Genomic DNA, 13490 nt, shown 5'->3' with positions numbered 1-13490 from the left:
TTTTTGTTGTTTATTAAGGTAATTTGTAGCCTTGGCTCTTGTTGCTTATTCTTGTCAATATTTTTAGTGCGGCCACCTTCTGATATCTAATGATGCCTTGCTTCTTCCTTTTATGGCTTTTGGTCATTTGGATATAGAAATTTTCATTGGCATTAGATATAAAATAATATTGTGAGTTTTGTTTATTACAGGGCTGTCGCACTGTTTTGTTTTCTGAGACAGGATCTTGTGTGTAGTTCAGGCTGGCCTGGAATCACTATGTAATTCAACCAGCCCCTGTCAGCCTGTCGTCTTGCCTCAGCCTCTGCATGGCAGGATTACAGACATGGACCACCTATTGACTCAGTAACTTGAGTTGTGAGTGTGACTTGGTCTTTGAGGCAAGCACCAGTTTAGCTTTGCAGTTACTTGCTGGCTTCTCCACTGAGTGAGTGTTAATGAAGGGTAACTTTAGAAAAATAAAGTGGGCAGCGAAGGAAGAATCCCACTGACTAACGATGCATCTTCGTAAGGAAAGGTAGACACGCTTGGTTCAGTTTCATTTTAGTAAAAGTGAGGTTTCCCGTTTCTTTTAAGCACCAGCGGAAATCCATGGAGTACCCTACTTAATCTTTTTTCCTCAGTCTAATTTAAAATGTGTATAGAGAAGAAATGCATTCCTTGTTCTGTTTTATTTATTATTATTTTTAGGGTTTTTCTTTGGTTTGGTTTGGATATAGTCTTACATAGTACAGGCTAACCTTGAACTTTGTGTGTGAAATAAAGACCAAATGACTTCTATATAAAGAAAGATGATCAAATCTACCCTTTATGGAGGGGCATAGCTTTGCTTTATAATGGTTTCACAATGCAGACCAGAAGCCCTTTCCTGAGGCTTGGCTGTTCTGTAGGCAATAGAAGAAAAACTAACAGTGAGATGAGTAATGGAAGGAGACTAGTACAGGAGACTAGAGACCTGTGTGGTCAGGCCTCGGAGCAGCCGCATCCAGGGCTCATGAGGGAACATCTGCAGTGCTATGGCAGATATTACCCTGGGGCTCAGTGTCTGCCCAGGCTCTGCTGCTGAGCTACAACTCCAGCCTCTAGCAGCTGGCTCTGTATTTATTTCCTTTGGTTTTTAACTTTCACTAATTTTAAAGAAATGGTTTAGAATGAAATACAATATATTCTAAATAAAATTTTCAAACATTACAGAGCTATATGGAAGGAAATTGAGTCAGTGTCCACCTACCCCTTCTTTCTAGTCCACAGATCGTGCTATAGAGCTTTGTATACGGTCTCGTGTGTTACATGCTATGTGCTCACACTACAAAGAGTCAGCTTTTGATTTTCCCTAAATGCCATTGTGTCATGTTTAATTTAACTTGCATTTTGCAATTAATAACACATTTCTTGCATGCAGGTGTAGAGGACAGAGGTCAGCTTCAGTTCTCTTCACCATCACTATATACTTTATTTTTTATTTTGAGACAGACTCCTCCGATGAACTTTGTTGTTTTGGCAGACCGTCTGGCACAGCCTAGCTTCTTAGGTAGTTGTTGGGTATCTAAACTTGGCTCCTCATTCCTTTGTCTTTTGATATAGGGTTTCTCTGTGTAGCACTCACTGTTCTGGAACTTGCTCTATAGTCCAGGCTGGCCTTGAGCTCACAGAAATCTACCTGTCTCTGCCTCCCAAGTGCTGGGATTAAAGGTGTGAACCACCACTTCTAGTTCCTCAGATATAAATTTAGCATAACTATTAACCATGCTGTAATTTATAAAGTACAAAATACACCTAACACCCAGTCCATCTTTTTTTTTTTTTTTTTTTCAACTAAATAGAACACTCTGTTATCTATCCTAAGAAAGTCTTAAGCCATATGTTATGTCCTGGCTAGCTTGTATACTATCTGAAAACTATCTAATTAAATATGTTTTCTAATGCTAAATAGCTGGGGTTGGCTATGAGACTATAACTAGTCTTTCAACCCCATCAGAAATCCAAAAATGACTAATATATCTGAAAATATACAAAGCCTAACACAACTTCTAAAACTGAGACAAGTTGTAGAGACAGCTGCCTACCTATACAGTTCCCTGTTAGCAACACATTGGATCATCAGTCTTCAGCCTTCTGGCCCAGGATCGTCTGACAGACCTTGTGAAACAGGAATTAATAAGGACTACCTTATTCTGTCTCAGCAGAACTAAGCTATTTTATCCTGTATCTTGTGGCCTCTCATGAACAGCATAGATCTGTAGAAGAAATAGGCAATTTCTGCCCAGTGGCTACCTTGCCACCATGTATAACCTCACTTGTAGGTAGATGCTCAGTTCCATGAAAGGGGAGCTGTTAGGAGCAGATATGTCTCAACAAATGATAAATAACATTAAATGTCACATTCTGCGGATTTCTGACGTTTTGACACCTAGTGGATTCTTGCCCCATGTTGGGCGCCACCTGTTGTGTTAAATTTTAAAAAAGAGGCACCTGGCTACTCTCTGGCCTGGTGGCTGTCTCCACCCCACCCCCCCATGACTAGCCCTTGCCCATCTCACAGTTAGCTGTCACAAATCCAGTAAAATCAAAACTCTAGAGGCTTATAATTTATCAGTCAGATTTATATCAGTAAATTCTCAACCCACAAAATGCCCAAAGAACTCAGAGCCAATTGATATTGCTATAAGCTGCCCACTTAGATTGGACAAATTGTCCTCTAGTAATTATCCCTTATATGATATCCATAGCTACCTGTGGCTATTTAAAGCCATACAAATCTGGGTCATCCTTCTCTTCCTCCATCTTCCTTCTCTCTCCTGTCTTTCCCGCCTCTTCAAGACTCAGCTCATCCTTCTCATCTACTGTCCAATCACAGGCTCTAGCCTTGTCTTTCACCTACTTAGTATTTTTCAGACCAGCCTGGACTACATGACACCATGTCTTCAAAACAAATAAAAGGGTTTTTTTTCTAATTGATTTTAAAAACATATTGATAATACTGAGATGGCTCAATGTTTAAAAGTGTTATTGCCAAACCTGATGACTTGTGTTCAGTCCTGGGGACCCACTTGGTTAAAGGAGAGAACTTACTCTTGCAAGTTGTCCCCAAACATTGTATGCATACACACAAACAAAATAGCGTCACACACTTTTATTCCCAGCACTCAGGAAGCAGGCAGGGTTTCTGTAAGTTCAAGGACAACTAGGTCTATACATGCACTATGGCATGTGTACATATCACACACAATGATAGATATAAATTAATTGGCTTGTCTTGTGACAGGATCTCACTGTGTAGCTCTGACTGTCCTAGAGCTTACTCTCTAGCCCAGGCTAGCCTCAAAGTCAGAGATCTGCCTGCTTCACTTGTGCCACTATACCTGGCTTGATAAATAGGATAAATATAAACTAGTAAAAAATTAATATAAGCAAGATACTGGTGTGAACTGGAAGTATACAGCACTGCAAACATGAAAACAACTCTCGTCCTTCCGTGAGCCTCTGGAAGACGACTTATCCTGGACTGGTGTGGTGGTGCATACCTGTAATCCCAGCACGCAGGCCAAGGGGCAGGACGATTATGACTTTGAGGCCATCCTGGGATACATAATAATCCCCTATTTCAAAAAGTATTTTCCTAAATCCAGTTATCTACCAGGTGAGTGCAGGCTGTTCGTGGCTATTATGAAATTATGGATTATACCTTCAGAATTGTCTGTGATCCCCAGATAACTTTCAGAGCCCAGAGCGTTGTATCGAAGGCATCCACAATTAAGTGTTAGCAAGATCTGAGTGCACTGCAGAGACTTGGGAAGGTTGGAAAGTCTGTGCTTTGCCTCAGCAGGCAATGTGCTTGCCAAAGCATATTCCAGTGGCTGACACAGACTCTGGAAGTGCCAGCCTACTGGGTGGAGGGAAGCTGGGGAAGACAAGGGTTGGTAGTGAACTTGGGAATAGCAGTCAGTGCAGTCACTCCCAGCTCTCTCCTTTGTATTGAAGATTTCATCCACACCTGTGAAAAGCTCTGCCATGAGGGAGACTGTGGGCCGTGCTCTCGAACATCAGTTATTTCCTGCAGATGCTCCTTCAGAACAAAGGTGAGTCCGGAAACTGTCAGTCACCTCATCCTTTGCCTTTAAAGTGGTAGTTGTGGGAAAGGAGGATCACAAATAATCCAGCTTTACTCCAGCGTAGGATTCACTGAATCCCCCCAACAGAGAGTCTGGAGGGTCTCTTACCCCAAGTACAGAGGTGAAGGAAGACAGCACTACTATGATTAAGCCACATGGGAAATGGATGCAGCCTACAAAACTCCTCACTTGAGAGTTTAGGCATCTGCTAACGTAGCCAACATGACCACTTACTTCTCATCTGAGCTGAAGGCCAGTGGGCCCCAGGACCACTCACAGTGTGATAATTTGGTAGACTGAGTTCATTGAAAACTCGAAGTTATGGTTGCTAGAAAGGTCACAGATTAGAACTAGTCAGTAAAGGAAACATGTAGGAAAGAACCCAAGAGAGGATCTGATGTGAAGCTCCATTTGACCCTCCTCCATGACCTTCTCGGTATCTGTGTGTGATAAGATGTAGAGACTATTCCAGCCAGGAAGGCTCACAAAAGCCTGGGTGTTTAGAACATGTATTGTCATCCTGGTATGATGGACTACCTGCAAAGCCAGTCTCAGCCTCTCCTGACTTCGGTGGCTGCTGGGACCAAAGCCTGAAGCCTAAAACTGTCCAGTGTGGCCAGCCTGCTTCTGTTATATGCTTAGACTACCCAGTTGACACAAGCCCTAGACAAATAGTGGCATTCGACTAACAACAGTAACAACAGTACCTCTTGAGAGCCGTGTGCAGAAGCCAGAATTGAGGCTCTAACTTCAGCCCTAGGTAGTGTGACTAGACATCTGACCATCGAGCTGGAGTGGGCTTTAATGTCCGTTTCTGTTTGTAACCAGAAGACGCACTAAGTCTTATGTGGATGTCTTGGGACGGAGCCTTCTAAGTAATGATCTGTCCTGCTGTCTACCAGGACCTCATTTCAGTACTGTCAGGACTTCCTCTAAAGACATAGGCTAGGACGAAGACAGACTTTAACAGTTGATGCTTTTTGTAAAGTAGGTAAGGCCTAAGCAACAACTGATTCCCAAATTGTTTTGAGGATATGATCAGTTTAATGGATAAGCTTCAAAATAAAAGAACAAAGAAAACAGCATAATTTATTATGATGGCAGTTGTGTGAATCTTATGGGGTATTTTTACTGAAAGCCACAGCACGTGTGGCTATAGCCCTCTCTGTAAGTGCAGGATTGATGACTGAAGGAGTTGGGAGTGTGGCTTAGTGATAAAACATGTGCTTATGGTGTAAGGCTGGAGCTTAGACTTAGAACCAAGAAAAGAACAGGGCTTTGAGATGTTGTGATTTAAAAATCACCAATTTTGTAAGGACCAGAGGTGCTTGGTGAGTTTGGAAGGAGAGTTGCAAGTGGGGTCAGAACAAGCTACAGATAACTTCTGTGTGCTTGCATTTCTCTCCAGCAACCCCAAGTCTGCTTCCTTGCTCCATGCACGCTGTCCCCATGCTTACTAACCCATGCAGGGAGTGTGTTCTTCAAAAGCTCTGTAAGTGAAATTTTGCAACTCTTTCTAGTTGGTGTGAACTCTATAAACCCTTTTGACAAGTTAAAAGTTATCTCAGAAAACTGATATCATTGCCCCACCATTTAACCCCATGGGTTTTTATTTTTTTGTTTCGATTTTTGAGACATGGTTTCTTTGTGAGGCCAGGCTGGCCTTCTTGTTTCACAGGCTTGCCTATCTCCTGGGTGCTGGCTACATGGTTGTTTCACAAAATGCTTCTTTTAGTGGGGTGAAAGCAAATTTGGACAAGTGTTGTTTTCATTTTTTTTTTCTTTTTTCTTTTTTTTCCTTCTTATTGGTTTATATTTTGTTCTTTTGAGACAGGGTCTCAGTATGTAACCCACACTGTACCTCACAGTACTGCCCAGGCTAGCCTTGAATTCAAAGCCTGCCTCAGCCTCCAGAGTGCTGAGATTATAGGCACACACCCAGCTAAAAAAGATTTAGTTTCTTACACCGCGTCACATTTATTTGCAATTGACAAGTCTGTAAATTAGAACCATTTTTACAAAGTGAGCCCAGTGCAGCGTCTAGGCAGCCAGGCTCCTGACACCTTATAACTCATTCAGTTCCCCATACATCATCCTCACCACACACTTTCCACATGATCATGCCTCAGCAAATGGCATGTGGTAGGCCTGTGAGGCTCCTCTTACAGGGTTGAAACCATTGTCATAGAGTTCCACGGTCCAAAGGCCTGCTTGTCTTCTTGGTTGTAATATTTTCAGGATATGTGTTTTCCCTTAGGTTAAATGATGGCAAATTATTACCTACTTTCAGTTTTTAAAAATTAAACTTCTATGTTTTTAATGAGGTAATTTTTTGAGACAGTCTCACCTAGAATCCATTGTCCTGACCCTGCCTCCCGAGTGGAGGCTTCCATAGGTAAGGGCTCATCTTCCATTTTCCATTCTCACATCTGCTTGTCATGGTTTTTCTGTCTGTGCCCTGGTCAGGAAATCATGTTTTGATGCCTTCAGGAACCCCTTTCTTTTCAGACTTGATAATTCCTGATCTGCTCTGGGTTTCAAGACCAGACCACAAAGATTGTTGGAATTATATTGGAATTGTATTGCATGAAAAGTCAGGAAACTGGAGTCTTGTGAGAGAAGCACACTGACATGGTTGGGATGACTAACCCATGGATGACTAACGTGTTATTCTGTATTCTTCTGCAGAGGTCATTAGTTACTCCTAAAGCAGCTTCTGTTTCTTTTTCTTCTCAGGAGCTCCCATGTACCAGTCTTAAAAGTGAAGGTATGACTATAAGGGGCACACGGGGATTTCTGGAATGTGTATTCATAAAATACTTAATGTGTCTGTCAAAATACAGTGAAGAAATATTTAAAATTTGTTCATTACATTTATAATTTTTATGGTAAAAGAAGGAAAGAAATCATCCATTGAATTCTAGTTAGTAGATTTGTCTTTTTAAAAATTGAGCTAAATACACTTATGTGTGCAGCTTACTTAGAAATACATTTTAGAAGTAAATCAAACCTGGTGTGGTGGTGCGTGCCTACAGTCCCAGAAGTCCGGAAGTAGAGGCAGGGCAGCTGAGGATTTGAGCTTCTAACAGCACTTTCAGGCCTGCCCGCATTACCCTGCATTGTTGCCTACTTTGAAATCAGTACGAGGCTGAGATTTCTCAGCTGATCAAAGCTACTCAAGCCTGATGGCCGGAGCTCAGTCCTAGCCCCACATGAGCAGATGTGTGTAGCCCACCATTCCTCTGCACGATGGGAAGTACAGACACGAGGACTGGCTAGACACTCAAGGCTCAGCTCGGTCTAGAGTCTCTTAAAGCTACAGATACAACAAAATACCTGCCCAGACAGGTGAAGAGAGAGAACAGACTCCTGAAAGTTGTCTGTGACCTCCAGCACACATACTGTGTCAAACACAAAGATGATTTTTTAAAGTCATCTTAAAGATGACTTAGTGTGTGGTCATGAGAACAAGAGTTATGCTAATAAGCCGGGTACTGTCCACATGTACTCCTGTCTCCAAGTGGCTACAGGTTCTAGCTTCCAGCCTGGCTAGGAACACTGGGACCCGTGTTCAGGGAGACCTTAAAAAGAACTAACTGAAAGGCAAGGGCTGGAGAGGTGGCTCAGCAGTACTGGCTGCTCTTTTAGAGGACCTGGGTTTGGTTCTCAGTTCCTACACAGGGACTCACAACCGTCTGTAACTCCAATTCCAGGGAATCTCAGACACTACTCTTCTGACTTCCTTAGGCACAGTCACACATGTAGCACACACACACACACACACACACACACACACACACACACACACACACCCCCTTTGGGGATTGTTTTCACACAAGCCTGGCCTGGTTGCCAGGACTACAGGCATGTTTTACTCTACCTGTCAATAGCTTTGAAAATGTTCTAAGGTGTGGTACACATGAGGCTGGATTTATTTTTTTGCTCTTGATGCTTGACCCCTTGGTGCCTGGTAGGACTATGGGAGTCTTCCTTAGCCTTTGATCCTGATCCCCCACACTACCTGCCAGTCTCTGTCTTGTCTGAGTCACCCTAGAAGTGGTTTTGGAGAAGTTTGAGATGACAGTATGTACAGTGTATCTGTTTTGTGTAGTTGGGAGGAGAGCAGTGTCTAGGATGGTTCTGTAACAACAGAAGAAACTGAAAGTGGTGAAGTTCACCCCACGGAATTAGCCAGTTTAGAGCATACAGCTCAGTGGCATTCAATACACTTGAAGGATTATTTAACATCACCCTGTCTATGCCAAAATGGCTTCTTTATCCCAAAAGAGACCCAGTGCTTCTCACCCTCACAGCCCTCATTCAGCCTTCCTGTAGAACGGACTCCTGCCAGTGTTCCGACCCTCTGGATTGTTACGTATGAGTTACTGCTCAGTGTGTGTCTTGGTCTATTTCACTCATCATTTTTTCTCCATTCGTTAGCCAATGCCTATTTAGGGGATTTCTACCTTTTGGCTACTATGAATAATGCTCTATAAAACTTACACATGACCTTTTTTTCTTTTTGAGCCAGGGTTTCTATATTCAAACTGGCCTATATAGTCAGAGATGTACTTGAATTTCTGATCCTCCCAGCCCCCTGCAGAATGCTGGAATTGTAGGCATGTACCACTTTCCCTGGTTTTTAAACAAGTTTTCATTTAAGTAACTTTTAAACTTTTTTGATTTTATTTATTTTTGAGTCAAGATCTCACTTGTAGCCTAGGCTAGTCTACCATTCACTATTTGTAGCCCATGCTAGCCTTAAACATGTGCTGCTCTTCTTGTCTCGGCCTTTTATTTCAGAGCTGTGACTGTAAGTTTGAGCAACACCCGATGCTGGGTTTTGTTGTTGTTCTTTTAGGAGACAAGTTCTCCCATGTCCAGGGCTGGCGGAGAACTCACTATGGATCTAAGAATAGCCTCCAGCTTCTGATCCTCTTGCCTAAACCTAAGCCTGGGGTTACACACATAAACTTGGTTTGTGCAAGTTCTAGCCCAAGCAGGGATACATAGTGGCCAAAAAACCCAAACAAACCAGCAAAGACCCTGTAGCTGTCAGAACTGGATGTGATGTGGGTTGATTTTCCTTTCTGTGGCCACTTGTATGTCTTCTGGGGGAAAGATCACTAAGTCTTTGTACTCTTTAAAAGCGGGGTTGTTCTTTCTGTTGTCAATTTGTAATATATGTCGGAATCTTGGATGCTTTTGAGGTATGTAATTTATAAATGTTTCTGTTCTGTAAGGTGTCTGCCATCTTTTTATGGTGTTCTTCAGTTTCATACACAAAAGCCTTTTGTTTTCTTGAGTTTGTGTTCCCTGCCTTTTGAGTGTGCCTTAGGTGTCCTGGCCTCCTCCTGCTCCCACTTCTTTTTGGTGGGGATTGAACCCATGGCCTCACACATTCTAGAGCAGTGCTGTAATGCTAAGCTGGCCTAGTCTTCTAATTACCTTAGAGAGCACACATAAAACAGAACTACATACCATCTTCTTTTCGTGTTGGTGCCAGGGCGCACTTAGGCCTTGAGCGGGCTGCCTAGGCTGCCTGCCCCTGAGTGCTTCTCCAGAGCAAACTTGAATTTTTGTTGAGTATATATATGTACTCCATCTGCAAAAAATGATTACACCTTTTCTCTACACTCTCACCCATACTATGTATTAATCAGCTTTGGTTTTCTGTTTTCACAGGTAAAAGTAATATTTTAAAAGCATTTTCATCATTTATTTATATTAATTACATTTATATTTAGCCTATATTCACTTAAATGTGAGTTAAATGAGTGTTTACATCTTTTGCATGTTTATTTTTTTCTTTAATTGGCTCTAATAGATGCTACATTCATGTGTGACAAGCGGTGTAACAAGAAGCGATTGTGTGGGCGGCATAAATGTAACGAGATCTGCTGTGTGGTAAGTGGACTTAGCATTTGTTGGTGTCATCTGATGCCATCCATTTGGAAGCCTCGGCCCTCTGGAATGTGAGTCAGATTTAGAAATAATGGGAGGGCCCCTAAGCGGCAATCGGAGAGCTCTGCCAGTCCGCACACACACACGTTGAGCAGACACTGCCTCGTTAGGCTTTCTGTGCCGTCAACTTACACAGAGAAGGCCCTATCCCTGAGACGATTTGATTTCTTTTGTTTTTTTAATTTTGTGGATATGTGTTGGTCAGTGAGGAGGTATACTTAGATGCCAGTGCAGGGACCTGCAGGAGCTAGAAGTGTTAGCTCTCTCTGGAACTGGAATTTAGGCAGCTGTGGGCAGTCTAACATGGGAGCTGGCAACCAGTCTGTCCTCGTGAGACGGCTCCCAAGACAGCTGAAGATGAGAACGGTCCTTTGCAGTGACTTTTGCCCCAGCACAGACTGGTGTGCACTTAGCAATTTGAGCAATTCAGGCACTCATTGGGCCCGATCAGAAGCCAGAATGGGTTTCTGGGTTTGTTTTTAAATATAGATTCTCCATCTGTTGCCATAGCTGACCTACCTAAAACTTGCCTTGTAGGCCAGCCTTGCCTTTAACTCAGATCCACCTGCCTCTGCCTCTGCCTCTGCCTCTGCCTCTGCCTCTGCCTCTGCCTCTGCCTCTGCCTCTGCCTCTGCCTCTGCCTCTGCCTCTGCCTCTGCCTCTGCCTCTGCCTCTGCCTCCCAAGTGCAGAATACCAAGTAAAGGCATGCACCATGACACTTGACACAGTATTTCCCTTTAAATTTTCTATTTTGCAGCTAGGGAGATAGTAAAGTTCTTGCCTCACAAGCATGAGGACCTGCTTGGCATGGGGCCTAGAGAGGTGGCTCAGTGGTTAGGAGCACTGACTGCTCTTTTAGAGGACCCTGGTTCAATTCCCAGCACCGACATGGCAGCTCACAACTGTCTAACTCCAGTTCTAGGTGATATACATGCAGATAGAATACCAATGCACATGAAATAAATCTTTTTTAAAAAATGTTGGGCATGGTGGTATGAGTTTGAATTCTAGTGCTAGGGGACAGACAGGAGAATCCTTGGAGCTTGCTGGCCAGCCATTCTAACCTAGTTGGTGAACTCCAGGTTAATGAGAGACCCTATCTCAAAGGAGGCAGAAAATATTAAGGTTGGCCTCTGGAATCTGCACACATTCACACACGCACATGTACCCTTACAAGTTTAATATGAAAGAAAAAAGGTTTTTCTTAACAAAATGAAGAGGGATGGTAAATATTGTGTTTTGATAAGTCAGTGTTTGGAAGCCTAGACTTCCTCTGATTATTGGAAAACTCAGACCAAAGCAGAGATCGTGCAGTGAGGCCCGCCCAGTGTCCAGCTACAGCGAGTGCTCTGCTCAGTCTTGGAGCTCCTGTTGCCCCTGCTCCCCTTCCTGATGATGGTTCTGAGGCCCTTCTCACACAAACTTTCCTCCTTAAATGTGCACAGCTGGTCTTTATTCTGTTTGTAAAGTGGAGAAAACAGTGCTAACAAATAGAGATCTTTCCTCTAGGACAAGGAGCACAAGTGTCCTTTGATTTGTGGGAGGAAACTCCGTTGTGGCCTTCATCGGTGTGAAGAACCTTGTCACCGAGGGAACTGTCAGACCTGCTGGCAAGCCAGTGAGTGCCTTCGCCATGGACTTAGAGTTTCTGGAGCTGCTCGTAGCCCCACATGGCTTCATTCCCAGCCCTTGGGGACAGAGGCAGGCAGATCTTTGTCGGTTTGAGGTTAACCTGGTCTACATAATGAATTCCAGGACTACATGCACCAGAGCTACATAGAGTGGCCCTGACTAAAAATGAAACAAAAGTTTCCTAGAAACTTTGAGCCATTGGTTTGCTTAGATTAATATGGATTACTGAACTAAGTGTTAACATTTCAGACAGACACCAAAATGCATTACGATAATGAAGGTCCAGGAACAAATAAATACATACATATCTGTGCATGTCATTGTATGTACATCTGTGTACAAACTCACAAAGGCTTGTTTCATCTTTTCCCACAGGCTTTGATGAATTAACCTGCCATTGTGGCGCCTCTGTGATCTACCCACCAGTTCCCTGTGGGACTAGGCCTCCTGAGTGTACCCAGACCTGTGCGAGGATCCATGAATGTGACCATCCAGGTGAGTCACTACAGTCACCACACCTCACGGCTTGCTCTCATCTAGACTTAGGTGGTGCTGTGCAGGGTGCTCCAGCCCGCTGGCTCGGCAGCGTGCTCGTCTCTTAGGTTCCAGTGTCGCAGCAGGCACGTCCAACAGTTGGGAAGGAACCCTAGCTTCTTGTCTTTCAGAGAATTCTCTTCCTTTGCTGCCTCTATGTTTGATGCATATTTCAAAATTGAACATAGTTTTAAAGATGAAATGTTGTGTTAATTAAAGATAACCTAGTTAAAGCCGGTGAGCTAGGTCAGCAGGTAAAGGTGATCACCTGAGTTTGCTTTCCTTGTCTCTTGTGGTGGAAAGAGAAAAGCAACTCCTGAGTTGTCCTCTGACCTCCACACACGTGCCGTGCCACATACACTCTTACATGCATGCGTGCTCTCGCGCACACACACACACACACACACACACACACACACACACACAGTGAGAGAGAACAAGTAAATAATAATATAGCAAAAAATTATTGGACTTGGTTTTTGTTTAGAGAAGCAATATTAAATATTAAATTACACAAAAATATAAGCTCAAAAGATTGATGTTATGTCATTTTTATGGTACTTTTTAAAAGATTTATTTTTAACTGTGTGTGTGTGTGTGTGTGTGTGTGTGTGTGTGTGTGTGTGTGTGTGTGTGTGATATGAGTGTAGAGGCCAGAATTGGTGTCAGATCCTCTGGAACTGGAGTTAGACGTGTTTGTGAGGTACCTTTTAGATTTTTACGAACTAAACTCTAGTACACTGAGTTATTTCTCCAGTGTCCATTGTATTGTATTGTATTGTGTGTGTGTGTGTGTGTGTGTGTGTGTGTGTGTGTGTGTACTTGTACATTCCCCTTTTTTCTAATTGTGAGGTCCTACTGAATGTAATGGTTTTGTTATGTCTTCATGCTTTAGAGTGTGTTTATTGGGGTGTGTTCCAGGCTATTGAGATAGTCTTAGTTTGTAGCTGGCCTGATCTTCGGCTTGCTGCGTCTTACCAGGCTGGCCTCAAATTCTCGCTCCTTCTGCCTCCGTGCTGAGGTTACAAGCATACAGACAGCATCATATCTCAACAATATCATACCAATTTGTATTCACTCGCTGATATAATTATTTTGAATTTTATTTGTGTGCTGTAACATGCATAGAGGTCAGAGGACAACCTCCAAGAATCGGTTCTCTCTACCATTTAGTTCCTGAGGAGAGATCTCAGGTTACTGGATTTGGTGACAAATATCTTCATCTACTAAGCCATCTTGCCCACTTT

General features: G+C 43.0%; 1 protein-coding gene across 1 annotated transcript in view; it reads left to right on the top strand.

The window, feature by feature from the left end:
- The window catches only part of Nfx1 (nuclear transcription factor, X-box binding 1), a 44067-nt gene that overhangs the window by 23335 nt on the left and 7242 nt on the right, over positions 1 to 13490 (top strand). The window contains exons 10-14 of the mRNA XM_032905028.1: positions 3982 to 4079; positions 6849 to 6879; positions 9940 to 10019; positions 11587 to 11695; positions 12085 to 12204. Of these exons, the coding sequence (XP_032760919.1) occupies positions 3982 to 4079; positions 6849 to 6879; positions 9940 to 10019; positions 11587 to 11695; positions 12085 to 12204 (438 nt within the window). The remainder of the gene's footprint in view (positions 1 to 3981; positions 4080 to 6848; positions 6880 to 9939; positions 10020 to 11586; positions 11696 to 12084; positions 12205 to 13490) is intronic.

The sequence above is a fragment of the Rattus rattus genome, chromosome 1 (assembly GCF_011064425.1).
Source record: "Rattus rattus isolate New Zealand chromosome 1, Rrattus_CSIRO_v1, whole genome shotgun sequence".
Classification (NCBI taxonomy): Eukaryota; Metazoa; Chordata; class Mammalia; order Rodentia; family Muridae; genus Rattus; species Rattus rattus.
Note: the sequence above shows the minus strand (reverse complement) of the source record. Positions and strands in the feature narration are given on the sequence as shown.